Source organism: Pongo pygmaeus, chromosome 1 (genome assembly GCF_028885625.2).
Source record: "Pongo pygmaeus isolate AG05252 chromosome 1, NHGRI_mPonPyg2-v2.0_pri, whole genome shotgun sequence".
NCBI lineage: Eukaryota > Metazoa > Chordata > Mammalia > Primates > Hominidae > Pongo > Pongo pygmaeus.
Window position 1 is genome coordinate 192835098 of NC_072373.2, and position 16922 is coordinate 192852019.

Consider the following 16922-nt stretch of genomic DNA (forward strand, 5'->3'; position numbering starts at 1 on the left):
CATTCTCAGTCATTTATATGTTCCATAATTTCACAGAAAGAGAAAACATAAGATTGCTGTAGAGCAGGTGCTGCTGTTAAAGGAACCATTTTACTATCTTGCTATAATCAACTCCCAATTATCTGCTCTTGATAATGGGGAAGTAATCCAGAAATTATATCTGGCTCTGGAATGTACCATCCACATTTTTCCTGACTTCTCCTTCACACTCTGCATGGTACTGTGTGATGGAACAATGAAGGGTGTTTTGTGGACAATTCACAGGCCGATAATTGCGTTACACTTCTACTGAGTCAGTCGTCTTCATCTTACCTGGCTCAGGGAAGGCTCTTTGATCCATGCCTTCTTATTCTGTTAGTATTTCTAGCTTGAGCTGTGCTCCTTAGTGCTTGAATTTTATAGCATTTGTCTATTCAAATGTTTTTGTTTGTTGTTTTCATATTCCCAGTTGGACTATAAACTCTTTGTTCTTGTGTCTCCTGCATGCCAAGCACATTTAAATGCTTGTTGGTTGGCTGATACCTTTTCTTTCCTTTTCCTAACCCTTTATGCCTTCCCCTCTTCCCTCCTACCTTCTTTCCCCTTTCCTCTTGGCCTGCCCCTGGCCAACATTATTTTTAAAATTTCTCTGCAGATTCTGACATTGAGATTGACTTGGAGCTCTTCATAAATAAGACGACAGCTACAAAGCTCAACTCGGGTGAAGACAAAATTGAGGACATTCTGGTTCTGCACTTGGACAGGGGAAAGGATTACTTTTTGTCTGTGTCTGGGAACTACCTGCCCAGCTGTTTTGGGTCTCCCATTCATACACTGTGTTACATGAGAGAGCCAATCTTGGACCTACCACTTGAAACTATTAGTGAGCTGGTGAGTAATATGCCACAAAGAAACATCTAGAACTTTGTAGCAGACAAGCCAGTCAAACAAGATATTCCTATGCCTACCTTCCTAAGGACTTAGAAACTCTTCAGCTTCCTAGAGCTTGCTTAGTGTATCAGCTGTATATTGCTGTGCTACAAACCATCCTGAAATTTTAGTAGTTTTTAACACCGAGTTATTGCTTCTCATGATTCTGTGGGTTTCCCATGTGGGTCTTCTGCTTGTCTCATCTAGCCCCATTTGTGTGGTTATAATCAGATGGCAGCTGTGATGGCCGGAGGGCTCCAGATGGCCTCTCTCACATGTCTTGGTGTTAGCTTTTCTCTGAGTTTCACTCACCACATGGACTCATCATTCAGAAGGCTAGCTCAGGCTTCTGTAGGTAGTGGCAAGAACATGAGAGAAGAACTGTAAGGCCTTTTGTAGCATAGGCTCCAAAATGCATACAAGGCCACTTCTGCCATGTTTTATTGGTAGAGCAAGTTGTGAAGCCAGACTAGATTCTATGAGTGGAGAAAGACCCCACTTCTTTTTTTTTTTGAGACGGAGTTTCACTCTTGTTGCCCAGGCTGGAGTGCAATGACGTGATCTTGGCTCACCGTAACCTCTGCTTGCCGGGTTCAAGCGATTCTTCTGCCTCAGCCTCCTGAGTAGCTGGGACTACAGGCATGCACCACCACGCCTGGCTAATATTTTGTGTGTTTTTAGTAGAGACGGGGTTTCTCCACGTTGGTCAGGCTGGTCTCGAACTCCCAACCTCAGGTGATCCACCTGTCTCGGCCTCCGAAAGTGCTGGGATTACAGGCATGAGCCACCACGCCTGGCTTTTTTTTTTTTTTTCTCGAGATGGAGTCTCACTCTGTTGTCCAGGCTGGAGTGCAGTGGCTCAATCTCAGCTCACTGCAACTTCTACCTCCTGGGCTCAAGTGATTCTCCTGCCTGTGCCACCCCAGTAGCTGGGACTACAGGCATGCACACCACCACGCCCAGCTAATTTTTTTTTTTTTTTTTTTGAGACGGAGTCTCACTCAGCTGCCCAGGTTGGAATGTAGTGGCACATCTTGGCTCACTGCAACCACCGTCTCCTGGGTTCAATCAGTTCTCCCATCTCAGCCTCCCGAGTAGCTAAGATTACAGGCACCCGCCATCATGCCCAGCTAATTTTGGTATTTTAGTAGAGACGGGATTTCACCACATTGGCCAGGCTGGTCTTGAACTCCTGACCTCAGGTGATCCGCCCACCTCAGCCTCCCAAAGTGCTAGGATTACAGGCGTGAGCCACTGCACCCAGCCAATTTTTGTATTTTTAATAGAAAGGGAGTTTCACCATGTTGGCCGGGCTGGTCTTGAACTCCTGACCTCAAGTGATCTGCCTGCCTCAGCTTTCCAAAGTGTTGGGATTGTAGGTATAAGCCACCACGCCTGGCCTTTTTTGTTTTGTTTTGTTTTCTTTTGAGTCAGAGTCTCACTCTGTCCACCAGGCTGGAGTGCAGTGGCATGATCGTGGCTTACTGCAACCTCTGCCTCCCGGGTTCAAACGATTCTCCTGCCTCAGCCTCCCAAGTAGCTGGCATTACAGGTGCCCGCCACCATACCCGGCTAATTTTTGTATTTTCTGTAGAGACAGGGTTTCGCCATGTTGGCCAGGCTGGTCTCAAATTCCTGACCTCAGGTGATCTGCCCACCCTGGCTTCCCAAAGTGTTGGGATTACAGGCATGAGCCACTGCACCCAGCCTTTTTTTTTTTTTTTTTTTTTTTTTTGAGACAGTCTTACTCTGTCACCCAGGTTGGAGTGCAGTGGCACGATCTCGGCTCACTGCAACCTCCGCCATCCGGGTTGCAAGCGATTCTTGTGCCTCAGCCTCCCCAGTAGCTGGGACTACAAGTGCATGCCACCATGCCCAGCTAATTTTTTAATATTTTTAGTAGAGACGGGGTTTTGCCATGTTGGCCAGGCTGGTCTCAAACTCCTGACCTTAGCTGATCCACCCACCTCGGCCTCACCAAGTGTTGGGATTACAGGCATGAGCCACTATGCCCTGCCTAACTCCACTTCTTGATAGGAAAGAAAAGCTACAAAATGCTGTGACCATGTTTTTCAGTATTTCACTTATAGTATGTATCTTTGTTTGTTTGGGCTGCTATAACAGTATCCCATAGACTGGGTGGTTTATCAACAACAGAAATTTATTTCTCACAGTTCTGGAGACTGAGAAGTCCAAGGTCGAGGCACTGCCAGATTTGGTGGCTGGTGAAGGCCTACCTCCTGGTTCATAGAGGGCCATCTTCTCACTGTGTTCTTACATGGCAGAAGAGGGGAGGGAGGTCTCTGAGGTGTCTTGTTTAGGGCCACTAATCCCATTCATCAGGGCGAGCCCTTATGACCTAACCATCTCCCAAAGGCCCTACCTCCTAGTACCATCACATGAGGGATTAGGTTTCAACGTACGTATTTGAGGGGGACATACACATTCAGTTTGTAGCAGTACATTAGAGAAACTCAGCCATGGGTTGGACACAGTGATTCACGACTGTAATCCTAGCACTCTGGGAGGCCAAGGCAGGAGAAATGTTTTACGCCAGGACTTTGAGACCAGCCTGCTCAACGTAATGAGACTCCATCTCTACAAAAAAATTAAGAAATGAGCTGGGTATGGGGGTGTGCACTTGTAGTCCTAGCTACTTGGGAAGCCAAGGTGGGAGGGAGCCTGGGAGTTCAAGTCTGTAGTACCTGAGCGATAGCGCAAGACACTGTCTCTAAAAATAAAAGAAGACAAACTCAGCCATGAATTCTAAAATAATGAAAGTTCCATAGTCAATGATATTATTCTTTTGTTTTTTTTTTAAATCATCATTGGTAGGTCAATGATATTATTCTTTTGTTTTTTTTTTAAATCATCATCGGTAGGTTATCATCCTAAACTAAATTTGCTGCAATCTAAAAGGTTTCTATGGAGACAATTCTAATACAAGGGAACTAATTTGGAGCAGACCTATGGTAATATGTATGCTTTTTTTCTAGTGCATTTTTAAATTTAGGGAGTCTTGAACTCCCTCTTCTTCATCATGTAGATGAAAACAGGGGCCCAATCAAGGAGAGTGATTTGTCACAGGTCATATGGTGAGTTAACAGTGGACCTGGAGGCTGGGCTTAATGGTTCATGCCTGTAATCCCAGAACTTTGGGAGGCTGAGGCGGGTGGATCACGAGGTCAGGAGTTCGAGACCAGCCTGGCCAAGATGGTGAAACCCCCGTCTCTACTAAAAATAAAGAAATTAGCTGGGTGCGGTGGTGGGCGCCTGTATTCCCAGCTGCTCAGGAGGCTGAGGCAGGAGAATCGCTTGAACCCGGGAGGCGGAGGTTGCAGTGAGCCGAGATCGCACCACTGCACTGAGCCTGGGCGACAGAGCAAGACTCCATCTCAAATAAATAAATAAAAACAGTGGACCTGGAGGCTTGGTATGGTGGCTCATGCCTGTAATCTCAGCCCTTTGGGAGGCTGAGATGGGTAGATCACTTGAGTCCAAGTGTTCAAGACCAGCCTGGGCAACATAGTGAGACCCCATCTCAAAATTAAAAAAAAAAATCAATTAATTAAAAAAAAAATCGGGCCAGGCATGGTGGCTCACGCCTGTAATCCTAGCACTTTGGGAGGCCGAGGTGGGTGGATTGCTTGAGCTCAGGAGTTTGAGACCAGCCTGGGCAACATGGTGAAACCCCATCTCTACTAAAATACAAAAAATTAGCCGGGCGTGATGGCACACGCCTGTAATCCCAGCTACTAGGGAGGATGAGACAGGAGAATTGCTTGAACCTGGGAGGTAGAGGTTGCAGTGAGCCGAGATCATGCCATTGCACTCCAGCCTGGGTGACAGAGTGAGACTGTCTCAAAAAAATAAAAATAAAAATAAAATCAAAATAGTGGACCTGGGCCTTGAACTCAGATTTTTGGACTCCCAAGTCTGTGCTGTTTCCTCACCAGACCGCATCTTCTCTCTGGTTCTAATAGTGAAATGCTGTAGGAATGATTTTTTCCTAAAAAGATGGTGCATATTTCACCTGATTCATTGAAACTGCTTGTCATAACCCTCTCCTGATTCTCAAAAATTACCTTTTGTTCCTTGATCATACTACCTGATTTCATTTCTGTCTGTGGAATGCATGGTTAGGGGCAGTGGAATGTTTTCCTTTTTCCATGGGTTTGCCGTCCCCATGCCATGATGCATTTTCCTGGAGCCAGCCTGGCAGAAGTTCTGTCATGATCTTGATTGCTTTCCAGACTCTGATGCCAATATGGACTGGAGATGATGGGAGCCAGTTGGAGAGCCCCATGGAAATCCCCAAAGAGCTCTGGATGATGGTTGATTACCTGTACCGTAATGCTGTCCAGCAGGTAGGTTGTGTTTAAGCATTCAGACCTGATTGAGGCCAGGCTGCCTTGAGGACCATCAGCCCCAAGAACTTTTTGTGTAAGGAACCTGTGGAGAACTGTTCTTCACCCAGGGAGGGGAGGAAGGATAGATAGTATGCCATGTTTCACACTCCTGGGAGACCCTGGTATTTTTTTTTTTTTGAGACAGAGTCTTATTCTGTTGCCCAGGCTGGAGTGCAATGGTGCGATCTTGGCTCACTGCAACCTCCGCCTCCCGGGTTCAAGTGATTCTCCCGCCTCAGTCTCCCAAGTAGCTGGGATTACAGGCACCCGCCATCATGCCTGGCTAATTTTTGTATTTTTGTAGAGATGGGGTTTCACCATGTTGGCCAGGCTGGTCTTGCAACTCCTGACCTCAGGTGATCTGCCTGCCTTGGCCTCCCAAAGTGCTGGGATGACAGGCATGAGCCACCGCGCCCTGCCAGAGGCCCTGCTATTACGTGTAGTACCTGATTACCCCCAAGGGAAGTAGCGTTGCATAGGAAAGCCATCCCAGCACAGCACAGCATGTTCCTTCCCATGGCCTCTGGGGTCCCCCAACCAGAAAGCTGCCTGGAGGCCTCTCAGGATGTCATCGCTCTCCTTCAGGAACTCTCACCAGCTTCTGGGAATGGGTGGGGCCAACTTGTTGATAAACCAAGCAGAGGCAGGGGACCAGATGCAACCCCTGGGCCACAGATTTGGAGGCCTGATTTCTAGAGTGACTAGGGCAGCCTTCACTAATCCGATTGGTTAGTTTCACTGACCTGTTTATGTAGGTTTCAGGGAGACCTATACAAACTACAAGCCCACTTTACCACTTCAGAGCAACATCCTTTTTTTTTTTAAATATACATTCTGATGATATTCCATTTTCACTTTTCTTCCCCTCACATTTATTGAAAGTTGCAGTGTACCAAGCACTATTTTCTAAGTGTTTTTTACAGCATTGCCTCTAGTTTTCACAGTAGTTCTCAGATGAGGAAACAGATTCCTGGAAAGGTGAATAACTTGGTTAAGGTCCCAAAGCTGATAAATGGGCAGAGGTGGAATTTGAATACAGTTAATCTGGCTAGAGAAGTCATATTCTTCAGTGCTGTACTATTCTACCTTCTCTGTAGCACTCCTTTCAAATGGAACTTTTGAGCAATACATATAATATTATCATTAATACAGTTATATGGTGTTAAGTCATTTTGTAAAACAAATGAACATAAAGTATCATGAGCTAATGGAAATAGCTTTGCTGCCATAATCTGTTTTTATTGAGATGGAGTCTCGCTCTGTCACCAGAGCAAGGGTACTCAAGCTGGGGTGCAGTTCACCATCTTGGCTCACTGCAACCTCCGCCTCCCGGGCTCTAGCAATTCTCCTGCCTCAGCCTCCCGAGTAGCTGAGATTACAGGCATGTACCACCAAGCCCAGCTAATTTTTGTCTTTTTTTTAAAGACAGGGTTTCACCATGTTGGCCAGGATGGTCTCAATCTCCTGACCTCGTGATCCACACGCCTCTGCCTCCCAAAGTCCTGGGATTACAGGCGTGAGCCAACACGCCTGACGGCTGCCATAATTTTATTTGCCCAAAGCATTAAGGTGCCTTGTTAGCATTCTCTTATGCTCTTATGCACTGTATATTTTCTTCATTTTTTTTCCCCTGGGTAATCCCTCTATACTACTGCAGGAAACATAGCTGCTTTTACATTTTCTCCAACGTTGGATCTTCTTGTGTGACGTGTGCCCTACCCATAGGTTTATAGTAGATGCCTGAAGACGTATTGTAGAAACATGCCAGGGAAGGCCTGCAAGATGAATTCGCCACATCAGCCTAAATCAGATTATCTGTCAGGTGATTCAGAGGCCTCACCACACTGCTCCTTTTTGCATTCTGCTATTGATATTGCCAGGTCAGGAAATCATTGATGATTTTCTGAGAAAATAATTGTTTTGTTACTGTCTTCCCTTTTGCAGGAAGATCTGTTTCAGCAACCAGGCCTGAGGTCAGAATTTGAACATATCAGGGACTGCTTGGATACTGGAATGATTGATAACCTCTGTATCCTTCAGACATTCAGCTGTGTGTGTGTGTGTGTGTGTGTGTGTGTGTGTGAGAGAGAGAGAGAGAGAGAATATGAGTGAGGGGGTGAGAAAAAGGAAAGTATTTTACGGCTCAAAATCTGATATTGTATCCTCAGCTACCATGTTTTACTTAAAGTTTGCATAGAGAAGACTTACAACTTTATTTATTTATTTATTTATTTTTTGAGACGGTCCATCTCTATCACCCAGGCTGGAGTGCAGTAGTGTGATCTCAGATCACTGCAGCCTTTACCTCCTGGGCTCAAGCGATCCTCCCACCTCAGCCTCCTGAGTAGCTGGGACCACAGGTGCATACTACCACACCTGGCTAATTTTTGAACTTTTCGTAGAGGAAGGGTTTCGCCATGTTGCCCAGGCTAAGAATTTACAACTTTAAGCAACCAATAGAGCAGGAACTCAGGAGGGCCTGGCTCACCTGACAAACAGTGTGGTCCCTTCGAGAAGTTAGGCTGGCATCCTAGCCCTGAGCAGAGAGCCTGACAGGGCAGGCAGCACTTCTGGCATGTGCTTGCTCCTGGGCCTTTTCGTAACCATGGACAGCAGCATTATTGGTTCCTTAACAATGGGGCCAAAAGCTGCCAGCAATCATTCTGTAGCTGAAGCCCTGCTGCTTTTCCTGGAGAGCCTTCCAGAGCCTGTCATCTGTTACAGCACCTACCATAACTGCTTGGAGTGTTCTGGCAACTACACAGCAAGCAAACAGGTGAGAGGAAGCATTGAGCAGCATGTGGTTAGCCCCAGACCCCATGGGGCTAAGGGAACAGAGTGGACACAGTTCCTCAAGTGTAGCATCTCAGAAACTGAACACCTTATCTTTCCTTCTCAGACCTGTTCTTTCTCTTATGTCTTTGTTTCTTTTAATGGCATCACCCTTAATTCCAGTGAGTCAACCCCGAAACCTGAGTCATTTCTGACTCCACCCTCTCCTTGCCTCCCACGTGCCCAGTCTCGTTGATCTATCACCCATTCTCTCTCTTCCATTCTCACTGTACTTAGCTTGGTCCAGTGCCCTGCATTCACGATCTTCTTCTGCTGATTTTTTTTGCACACTGCCATCAGATTGTGTATTCTAAAGCTATTGTCATGTGACTGTTGGTCAAAAACCATACTTGGCTCTCTATTGCCAATTACTGATTTTCTTAAATATTGAAGACTTTCTATGATCTAGCTTGGTGGTTCACACATACAACAGGCCTTGGCAGAATAATCTAGAAAACTTGCCAATAATAGAGATTCTAAAGCCACACCCCAAATCTACTGAATCACAATCACTTTTTTTTTTTTTTTTGAGATGGAGTCTTGCTGTGTCACCCAGGCTGGAGTGCATTGGCGCGATCTCAGTCACTGTAATCTCTGCCTTCCAGGTTCAAGTGATTCTCCTGCCCCAGCCTCCTGAGTAGCTGAGATTACAGGCGTGCACCACCATGCCTGGCTAATTTTTGTATTTTTAGTAGAGATGGGGTTTCACCATATTGGACAGGTTGGTCTTGAACTCCTGACCTCAGGTGATCCACCCTCTTCGGCCTCCCAAAGTGCTGGGATTACAGGCATGAGCCGCTGAGCCAATAATCACTTTTGGAATCTATTCAAACTTCCAAACTGATTCTGATATGCAGATAGCTGGAGTACTCATTGATCAGGGCCTGATCAACCCTTCTAGTTATGCTCCTGCCAAAATTGACTTCTCATAAAGTGTTCTCTTTACTTACCTCACTATTTCCCTTCTCCTGCCCTTTTTTATACTTTCTTTGCTCTAACCCCAGTTCTTACCTCTGTAAGTCCAATTTTGTCTTACATTCAAGACCCAACTAAAATGTCTTATTTCCTTCCGTCTTATAGGAACATGTAGTTAAAAGTTTGACTTCTAAATTCATGTTGCATTTGACCCGTACCTCTCTTTTGATACTTATGCCAAGTGGTAAGCAACCAGTTTTCTGTGCACAGTCTTTCTTGTGCACTTGGATCGTGTATACAGTTCTTGGACTATAGTAGGCACTTGAGAAATGATTCAGTGAACAAAAGACAAATCCCAGTTCTTCCTCTTTCAGGTCATTTCTACTCTCCCCACATTCCACAAAAATGTCTTCCACTACTTGATGGCGTTTTTGCAAGAACTGCTGAAAAATTCAGCAAAAAATCATTTGGATGAGAATATTCTAGGTAAGCAGCCAAATGTCTATGGAAAGCATTTCTGCAAACTGAGAGACTCATAATGAGAAATGAGGTTGAGAAGGGTCCCAGATCCCTTGCAGTAGAATTAAAATATCAAGCTCTGGGCAAAGATCTTTTAAAGCAGAAAGATCTTTTAAAGCATCCTCCGCCTCCCGGGTTCAAGCAATTCTCCTGCCTCAGTCTCCTGAGTAGCTGGGACTACAGGTGCTCACCACCACGCCCAGCTAATTTTTGTATTTTTATTAGAGGCAGGGTTTCACCATGTTGGCCAGGATGGTCTCCATCTCTTGACCTCGTGATTCCACCCACCTTGGCCTCCCAAAGTGCTGGGATTACAGGCCTGAGCCACCGCGCCCTGCCTTTTTTTTTTTTTTTTTTTTTTTTTTTTTTTTAAGGGCAGTGACCCTCCCCACTGCAGGATGGGAGAGGGCTGGGAGCCAGATGGTCACCCAGGCCCTCACAGCCACCCCTTGGACAGGGGCCACCGGGCCACACCCTCCAACGCCCGTGCCTCAACCATCCCTACCACGCTCATGGACCTCATCGCATCCTGGGGATGAGCCCCCACTGGGGACACGGGGTGGTTGGGGGAGGAGGCAGGAACCAGAGAGGCAGGACACCAAGCAGGGCCGCCTCCCCCACAACCCCCCAACCTCAGCCATCTCTGACACAGCACCATTCCCCTTGGAAAGCCCACTGGCAGGGACAGGCTAATTTTTGTTATTTTTAGTAGAGATGGGGCTTTACCATGTTGGCCTAGCTGGTCTTGAACTCCTGGCCTCTAGTGATCTGCCCGCTTAGGCTTCCCAAAGTGCTGGGATTATAGGTGTGAGCCACCATACCCGGCTCATATTACCGTATTTTTGATGTGCCTTTCCTATGTTTAGATATATTTGGATGCACAAATACTTAGCACTGTGTTACAATTGCCTGTAGTATTCAGTATAGTAACATGCTGTACAGGAGCTTAGGAGCAATAGACTATACCATCTAGAATTGTGTAAGTACAAGTTTGTGAAAGTTTAAGTACACTCTATGATGTTTGCACAATGATGAAATCACCTAATGACACATTTCTCAGAACATATCCCTGTCGTTAAGTGATGTGTGTCTTTAGTACCTTCTTTTGCTGAATCATTTCTTTTCTGTGTTTTTTCTTGCAGCTAGCATATTTGGCAGCTTATTGCTTCGAAACCCAGCTGGTCACCAGAAGCTTGATATGACAGAGAAGAAGAAGGCTCAAGAATTTATTCACCAGTTCCTCTGCAACCCACTCTGAGCCTCTCTATCTCTCCTCCTATTTTACTTGAGGCTGCCAATTACCAGCTCCACCTGTTTCAGCTCAAGAGCTGCCTTAAGATAATTATGTGAGGCCACTTGGTAGCAAGAATGGCAGCTATTTCCTGAGCCTAGTACCCCGACTAAGCCCACCATTGGTTAGCACACTCAGTGCTGAGTCGTGAAGACACGGGAGAAAATCCACCATAATAAAACTGACATACAATTTTCAACTTTAGTTATTTAACACAGATTGATTTTTTTTTTTTTTTTTTTTTTTTGAGACGGAGTCTCCTCTGTTGCCCAGGGTGGAGTGCAGTGGCACGATCTTGGCTCACTGCAACCTCTGCCTCCCGGGTGCAAGCAATTATCCTGCCTCAGCCTCCCAAGTAGCTGGGACTACAGGCACACACTGCCACGCCCAGCTAATTTTTTGCATTTTAGTAGAGACGGGGTTTCACCCTGTTGACCAGGCTGTTCTAAAACTCCTGAACTCAGGCAGTCCGCCTGCCTCGGCCTCCCCAAGTGCTAGGATTACAGGTGTGAGCCACCACACCTGGCCTTTTTTTTTTTTTTGAGACGGAGTTTCACTCTTGTTGCCCAGGCTGGAGTGCACTGGCGTGGTCTTGGCTCACTGCAACCTCTGCCTCCCTGGTTCAAGCAATTCTCCTGCCTCAGCCTCTCGAGTAGCTGGGATTATAGGCGTCCGCCACCACGCCTGGCTAATTTTTTTGTGTTTTTAGTAGAGACAGGGTTTCACCATGTTGGCCAGGCTGGTCTCGAATGCCTAGCCTCAGGTGATCCACCTGCCTCGGCCTCCCAAAGTGCTGGGATTACAGGCATGAACCACCACGCCTGGCCTAAAATGTTTTTAAATAACTGTACTTGTACTCACTCACCCTACCTCCAGGGCATAGTCAGTCTGGGCTGAGATCCCCATGATCAGATATTTGATGGAAAGTCCTGAAAGGCCAATGAGTTGGATGGCGAGAATGCAGGCAGAAGCTGCTGGATAAAACAGGCTACAGCCACCTCAGATGCTTTCAGTGCTCCATCTGAGGATGTGTATATGCATATGCAAACTCTACTCCCGTTCCTGCCCAGATAATGGCTCGATAACTCTGAGGCTGGTTGCTCAGCCTCTGAGGGCAATACAGGCATTTTAAAATTAAAATGACCAGGCACAGTGGCTCACGCCTGTAATCTCGGCACTTTGGGAGACTGAGGTGGGAGGATCACTTGAGACCAGGAGTTTGGGACCAGGCTGGGCAACACAGGGAGAACCCCTCTCTACAAAAACATTTTAAAAAAATTAGCTGGGCGTGGTGATGCATGCCTGTGGTCCCAGTTACTTGGGAGGCTGACGTGGGTGGCTCACTTGAGCATAGGAGTTTGAGGCTGCAGTGACCTATGATCTCATCACTGTACGCCAGCCCGGGTGAGAGAGGGAGACCCCGTCTCTAAAAATAAAATGTAAAATCACTGAAAAAATGAGTGTTCGGTGAAACAAGTGGGATTTTCTGGGCCAGCAAGTCTTCCAAACTGTATATGATGCATCCTGTCTCCATGTGTAATATATTTTAATGATAAATGTATTTTTAACAGTGGCGGTTGTGTATGTTTTTATGTCTTAAGAGATGGCAGTTCGCTGCAGCTGGACTTTGTGGCTCAAGCCCTGGGGCCAAAGAGACATATTCCTGGAAGTCTGGTGGGTACCAGTCACTATTCACATACTTCCAGCAAGAAATGGTTATGGCACTGGCCTGAACCCCTTGACCCCTCATCTGGTCTTTGGAGTTGTCCCATCTGAATATTCGAGAGAAGCAGCTTATGGTTAAAACAGGCAGTGGCAGCTGGGAGGATCTAACAGCTAGATCCTCCAGGCATTTGGAAAGGACAGGGGCATAACGAAGGCAGAATCGCTTGCTGGGTACGAATGCCCACTACTTTTGGGCACTGTAAAATGGGTTTAAGACACGGGCCAGCAGGACAATGTGAACGGCGAAAGGAAGGGAGTGGCCGGTAGGTGGCGCTAACTGGCCCGGGCATGAGTCCCGCCGTAGCCGCGTCCTCTTGCAGGGGAAGAAAGTTGGGACCTCCAGCCTGGGCAAGAGTGTGAGAAGGCAGCTGGACGTCCTCGGCAAGCGCGTGAGAAGGGAGCTGGAGGTCCTAGGCAAGCGCGTGAGAAGGGGAAGAGGAGGCGGCGTCCTCTCCAGCTGGGCTTAGAATACTCTTAGTTCTGCCTTTGGGGTCTTGTCTTCCTTTCTGGGCCTCCTGCCTGTGTTAACTTTGATGGGTGCTGAAGGGAAGGCCGGGGCCCCGGCAGGAGAAACCGGGGAACGTCGCGGCCGTGCAGGCTCCCCTGGCGGGTTGGAGCCAGGGTTCTGACTGCCAACTGTGGTCCTTCCCGCTGCGGCTTAGCTGCCAGGGCGAGGGCGGTCAGCGCAAACCTGGCTGAGGACATTTCGGATTCTTCCTTGGGGATTCGTTCCCTTCTCCTTGACTCCGGTGCCGCGAGGGCGACACCCTGCGGGCCGCGCGTGGCCACCCCAGGCGCTTCCCCACGCGGATAAACTCACCTCCTGGGCGCCTTCCCCCCGGTGCCCCGCCCCGCCCCTCCCGCTCGCCAATTGGAGGCTGCAGCTCAGCCCCCTGACAACCTGAGCCAATCAGAGGCGCCAGGGAGGGGCGGATCCACTGTCCCCTCCTTCCCCCGGAAAGAGGAAGCGGAAGTGACGTTAGGGGAAGGTGGGGGCAATCATGGTGCCGCTGGGGAGGGGAGAAGCTGCTGCTGCCGCCGTTGCCGGGAGCCGCGGAGGTAAAAGGCGAAACTAGACTCGGCCTGGGCTTGGGATTTACCGGGAGGCGCGGGACTTAGGCTCCCTCCTGAAGCATTTCCCAAAAGAGACCTCAGTCTGGTCACCATAGGGACCCCACCCCTTCTCCGTTTCCATGGGGATGGGTATCCAGCCCCCCTTCCCTGTTTCCATGGAGACTCGGACCCTGCCCCTCTCTTCCGTGCTTGGAGACCCCCCAGCTTGTCTTCGGATTTTTCTGTGTAGCCCTGTGCTGGGGGCTATCCCAGACAGGTTCCTTTTCCCAGCCTTCTCTCAAGGGGGCTCTGTTCGCACTCCTCGTTGGCTACCTTCAAACCTCCTGGTCTTGTTTGTTCCGGACAGTTGGTCTCCGCGTTGCCGCCGAGGGTGCCGGGGCAGCCCACTGGGGCCCTCGGTGCTCTTCTCTCTCTTCTCAGATGCAGCGAAATGTACATCTGTGGGGTTGCGTAAGCCAGAGCTAGGGGTCGGGCCGGTACCTCCCGGATCCAATCCTTTGGCCTGTCTCTGGTAACTGTCTAGCCATCCCACTAAGTAAATGCTCACTTTTTAACCCAGAGTAGAAGAGAAAGAAAGTGCAAAGCCAGACTGAAAACTAAAAGGGATGTGCTGATTATTTTAAAATTCTCTGTTCTGCCTGCCAAACCCACATTTGTAGAGCCTGTGTTTGCAGATGAAGGAAGAATCACTATTCCAGAACATGAAAGCTTCAAATGTGGTATTTTTCTCAAGAGAATGTATCTTCCCAAGATAGTATATCTTCACAAGAGAGTATGTAGGCATATCTTTCATTCATTTAGCTGACGTTTCCTGAACTCTTATCATAGTATCAGTGTACTATGCTAGGGGCTGTAGAAACAAAAATAATAAGACTCAATTGATTCAGGGACGAGAGCCCACTACAGAACCATAACTTCTTGTTGACACCATATTGTTTTAGGACATAAATAGATACAGTGATCTTCGTTGTTTGTGCCTGATTGAGGATTAGCCCTTCCACGCAGAAGGTTGAAACATCTGTTCTAGGTAGAGGGGAAGGAATTCACACTTGTTCCTCTACTGTTTACCAAACATTGTGCTTTACATATGTTGCCTCTTTTATTTCTTATAAAAACTTTGAGAGAACAGGAATTACTAGTCCCACCTTGCACATAAGAAAAATGAGCCACAGAAAAGTTACCCATGTAGTAAAAGGCAAAGACAGGATTTGTAGGTAGATGACTCTGCCTCCAAAGCCTTGCTCCTTCTACCATAAACTGCATGAAACCATTTACTGCCTCGTGGTCTGATTTGGAGGATATTTGAGTGGAGTTTCCCTTAAGATTTGTAGCAACTCAGCCTTTAAGCAGCTACTGTTCTGTTTGCTCTTTTGTCCCCTTTAAATATTTTGACCAAGTTTCAAATTGTTTGACAGGCGTATTCAGAAGGTCTTATGAACTTATTCAGTTTTTGAAAAGCATTGCTTTTCTTTCTTTTTCTTTTCTTTTTTTTTTTTTGTTAGAGATGGGGGTCTCACTATGTTGACCAGGCTGATCTCAAACTCCTGGCCTCAAGCGATCCTCCCATCTCAGCCTCCCAAAGTGCTGGGATTACAGGCGTGAGCCACCACGCCCAGCCAGCATTGCTTTTCTTTAAAAATGACTTGATGGTTTTAAAGTTAAAGTAAAAAAAAAAATTATTCCCCAGGATGGTTTTTCATTTGCTTTGGCTTGCTTTTTAAATGAGAGGGAAAATGAGCCTTGTGGTTGCTGGGGAGGTCCGTGGGTCTTGTGGTATGACTCTAACTCTGGCTTTGTTCTGTTGCAGACAAGTCGTTACGTTTTCATTTCTCACAATTGGGCTGAGCACAACTGAACCATGGGGGAACACAGTCCAGACAACAACATCATCTACTTTGAGGCAGAGGAAGATGAGCTGACCCCCGATGATAAAATGCTCAGGTTTGTGGATAAAAACGGACTGGTGCCTTCCTCATCTGGAACTGTTTATGATAGGACCACTGTTCTTATTGAGCAGGACCCTGGCACTTTGGAGGATGAAGATGACGATGGACAGTGCGGAGAACACTTGCCTTTTCTAGTAGGGGGTGAAGAGGGCTTTCACCTGATAGATCATGAAGCAATGTCCCAGGGTTATGTGCAGCACATTATCTCACCAGATCAGATTCATTTGACAATAAACCCTGGTTCCACACCCATGCCAAGAAATATTGAAGGTGCAACCCTCACTCTGCAGTCGGAATGTCCGGAAACAAAACGTAAAGAAGTAAGTAAAGCAGTCAGTGAGGGCCTAGTTTGGTTTTGGGGCAAGTCCTTACAAAATTCTTGGTGCAAATTTTAGCTGGGGAGTAAAGGAGTCTGTGGGGTTAGGACTTACAGTAGTTTTGGTTATCAACAACATATGCTTCAGGTTTTGTTGTGATTGCTTCTGGAACTTTTGGTTTGTATAGCCACATTGAAATTTGGGAATATGAAATTGTAATTTCTCGAATTTCCTTCCCCAAATCATAAATAAAACAGAAATTTCACTTAAGTAGGCCCATGTTTCTGGTGCTAAAATAACTATTTAGCTTATCTACAGGGAAATAACTAGAGTTGGCTTATTTGATAAAGAAATAACTATATTTGGCTTATCTCCTGGTTGTGTTTAAATGATTTGTTTTGGAGATGAGTATCTGCTGGAATATGTTTTATTATCTTAGTGAATGTTTAATGAACTTTTATTTCACAGTGGCACACGCCTGTAATCCCAGCACTTTGGGAGGCTGAGGCGGGTGGATCATTTGAGGTCAGGAGTTCAAGAACAGCCTGGCCAACATGGTGAAACCCCGTCTCTGCTAAAAATACAAAAATTAGCCAGGCGTGGTGGTGCATGGCTGTAATCCCAGCTACTCAGGAGGCTGAGGTAGGAGAATCACTTGGACCTGGGAGGCAGAGGTTGCAGTGAGCCAAGATCATGCCACTGTACTCCAGCCTGGGCGATAGAGTGAGACTCCATCTAAAAAAAAAAAAAAAAGAAAAAAAAGAAAGCAAGAAATTCAGGCTGGGCACAGTGGCTCATGCCTGTAATCCCAACACTTTCTGTAATCCCAGCACTTTGGGAGGCCGAGGCAGGTGGATCACCTGAGGTCAAGAGCACCCTGGCCAACATGGTGAAACTCCATCTGTACTGAAAATAGAAAAATTAGCCACGCATGGTGGCGGGTGCCTGTAATCCCAGCTATTTGGGAAGCTGAGGCAGGGGAATT

The 16922-nt window shown here is 47.0% G+C and overlaps 2 protein-coding genes across 9 annotated transcripts in view; both read left to right on the forward strand.

Moving 5' to 3' along the window:
• The window catches only part of INPP5B (inositol polyphosphate-5-phosphatase B), an 82538-nt gene extending 70090 nt beyond the window's left edge, over positions 1-12448 (forward strand). For all 5 annotated transcript variants that reach the window (XM_054494658.2, XM_054494667.2, XM_063657424.1 and 2 more), the window contains 6 exons: positions 635-870; positions 5163-5276; positions 7263-7347; positions 7967-8094; positions 9440-9551; positions 10727-12448. In XM_054494658.2, the coding sequence (XP_054350633.1) occupies positions 635-870; positions 5163-5276; positions 7263-7347; positions 7967-8094; positions 9440-9551; positions 10727-10842 (791 nt within the window). In that variant the 3' untranslated portion in view covers positions 10843-12448. The remainder of the gene's footprint in view (positions 1-634; positions 871-5162; positions 5277-7262; positions 7348-7966; positions 8095-9439; positions 9552-10726) is intronic.
• Positions 12418-16922, forward strand: part of MTF1 (metal regulatory transcription factor 1) — a 51636-nt gene continuing 47131 nt past the window's right edge. The window contains exons 1-3 of one of the 4 annotated variants that reach the window (XM_063657436.1): positions 13585-13659; positions 15482-15615; positions 15692-15940. In XM_063657436.1, the coding sequence (XP_063513506.1) occupies positions 15797-15940 (144 nt within the window). In that variant the 5' untranslated portion in view covers positions 13585-13659; positions 15482-15615; positions 15692-15796. Of the gene's footprint in view, positions 12550-12774; positions 13660-13829; positions 14447-15481; positions 15941-16922 lie in introns of those variants that run through there. The other 3 variants (XM_063657435.1, XM_054494702.2, XM_054494720.2) reach the window with 3 other exon arrangements.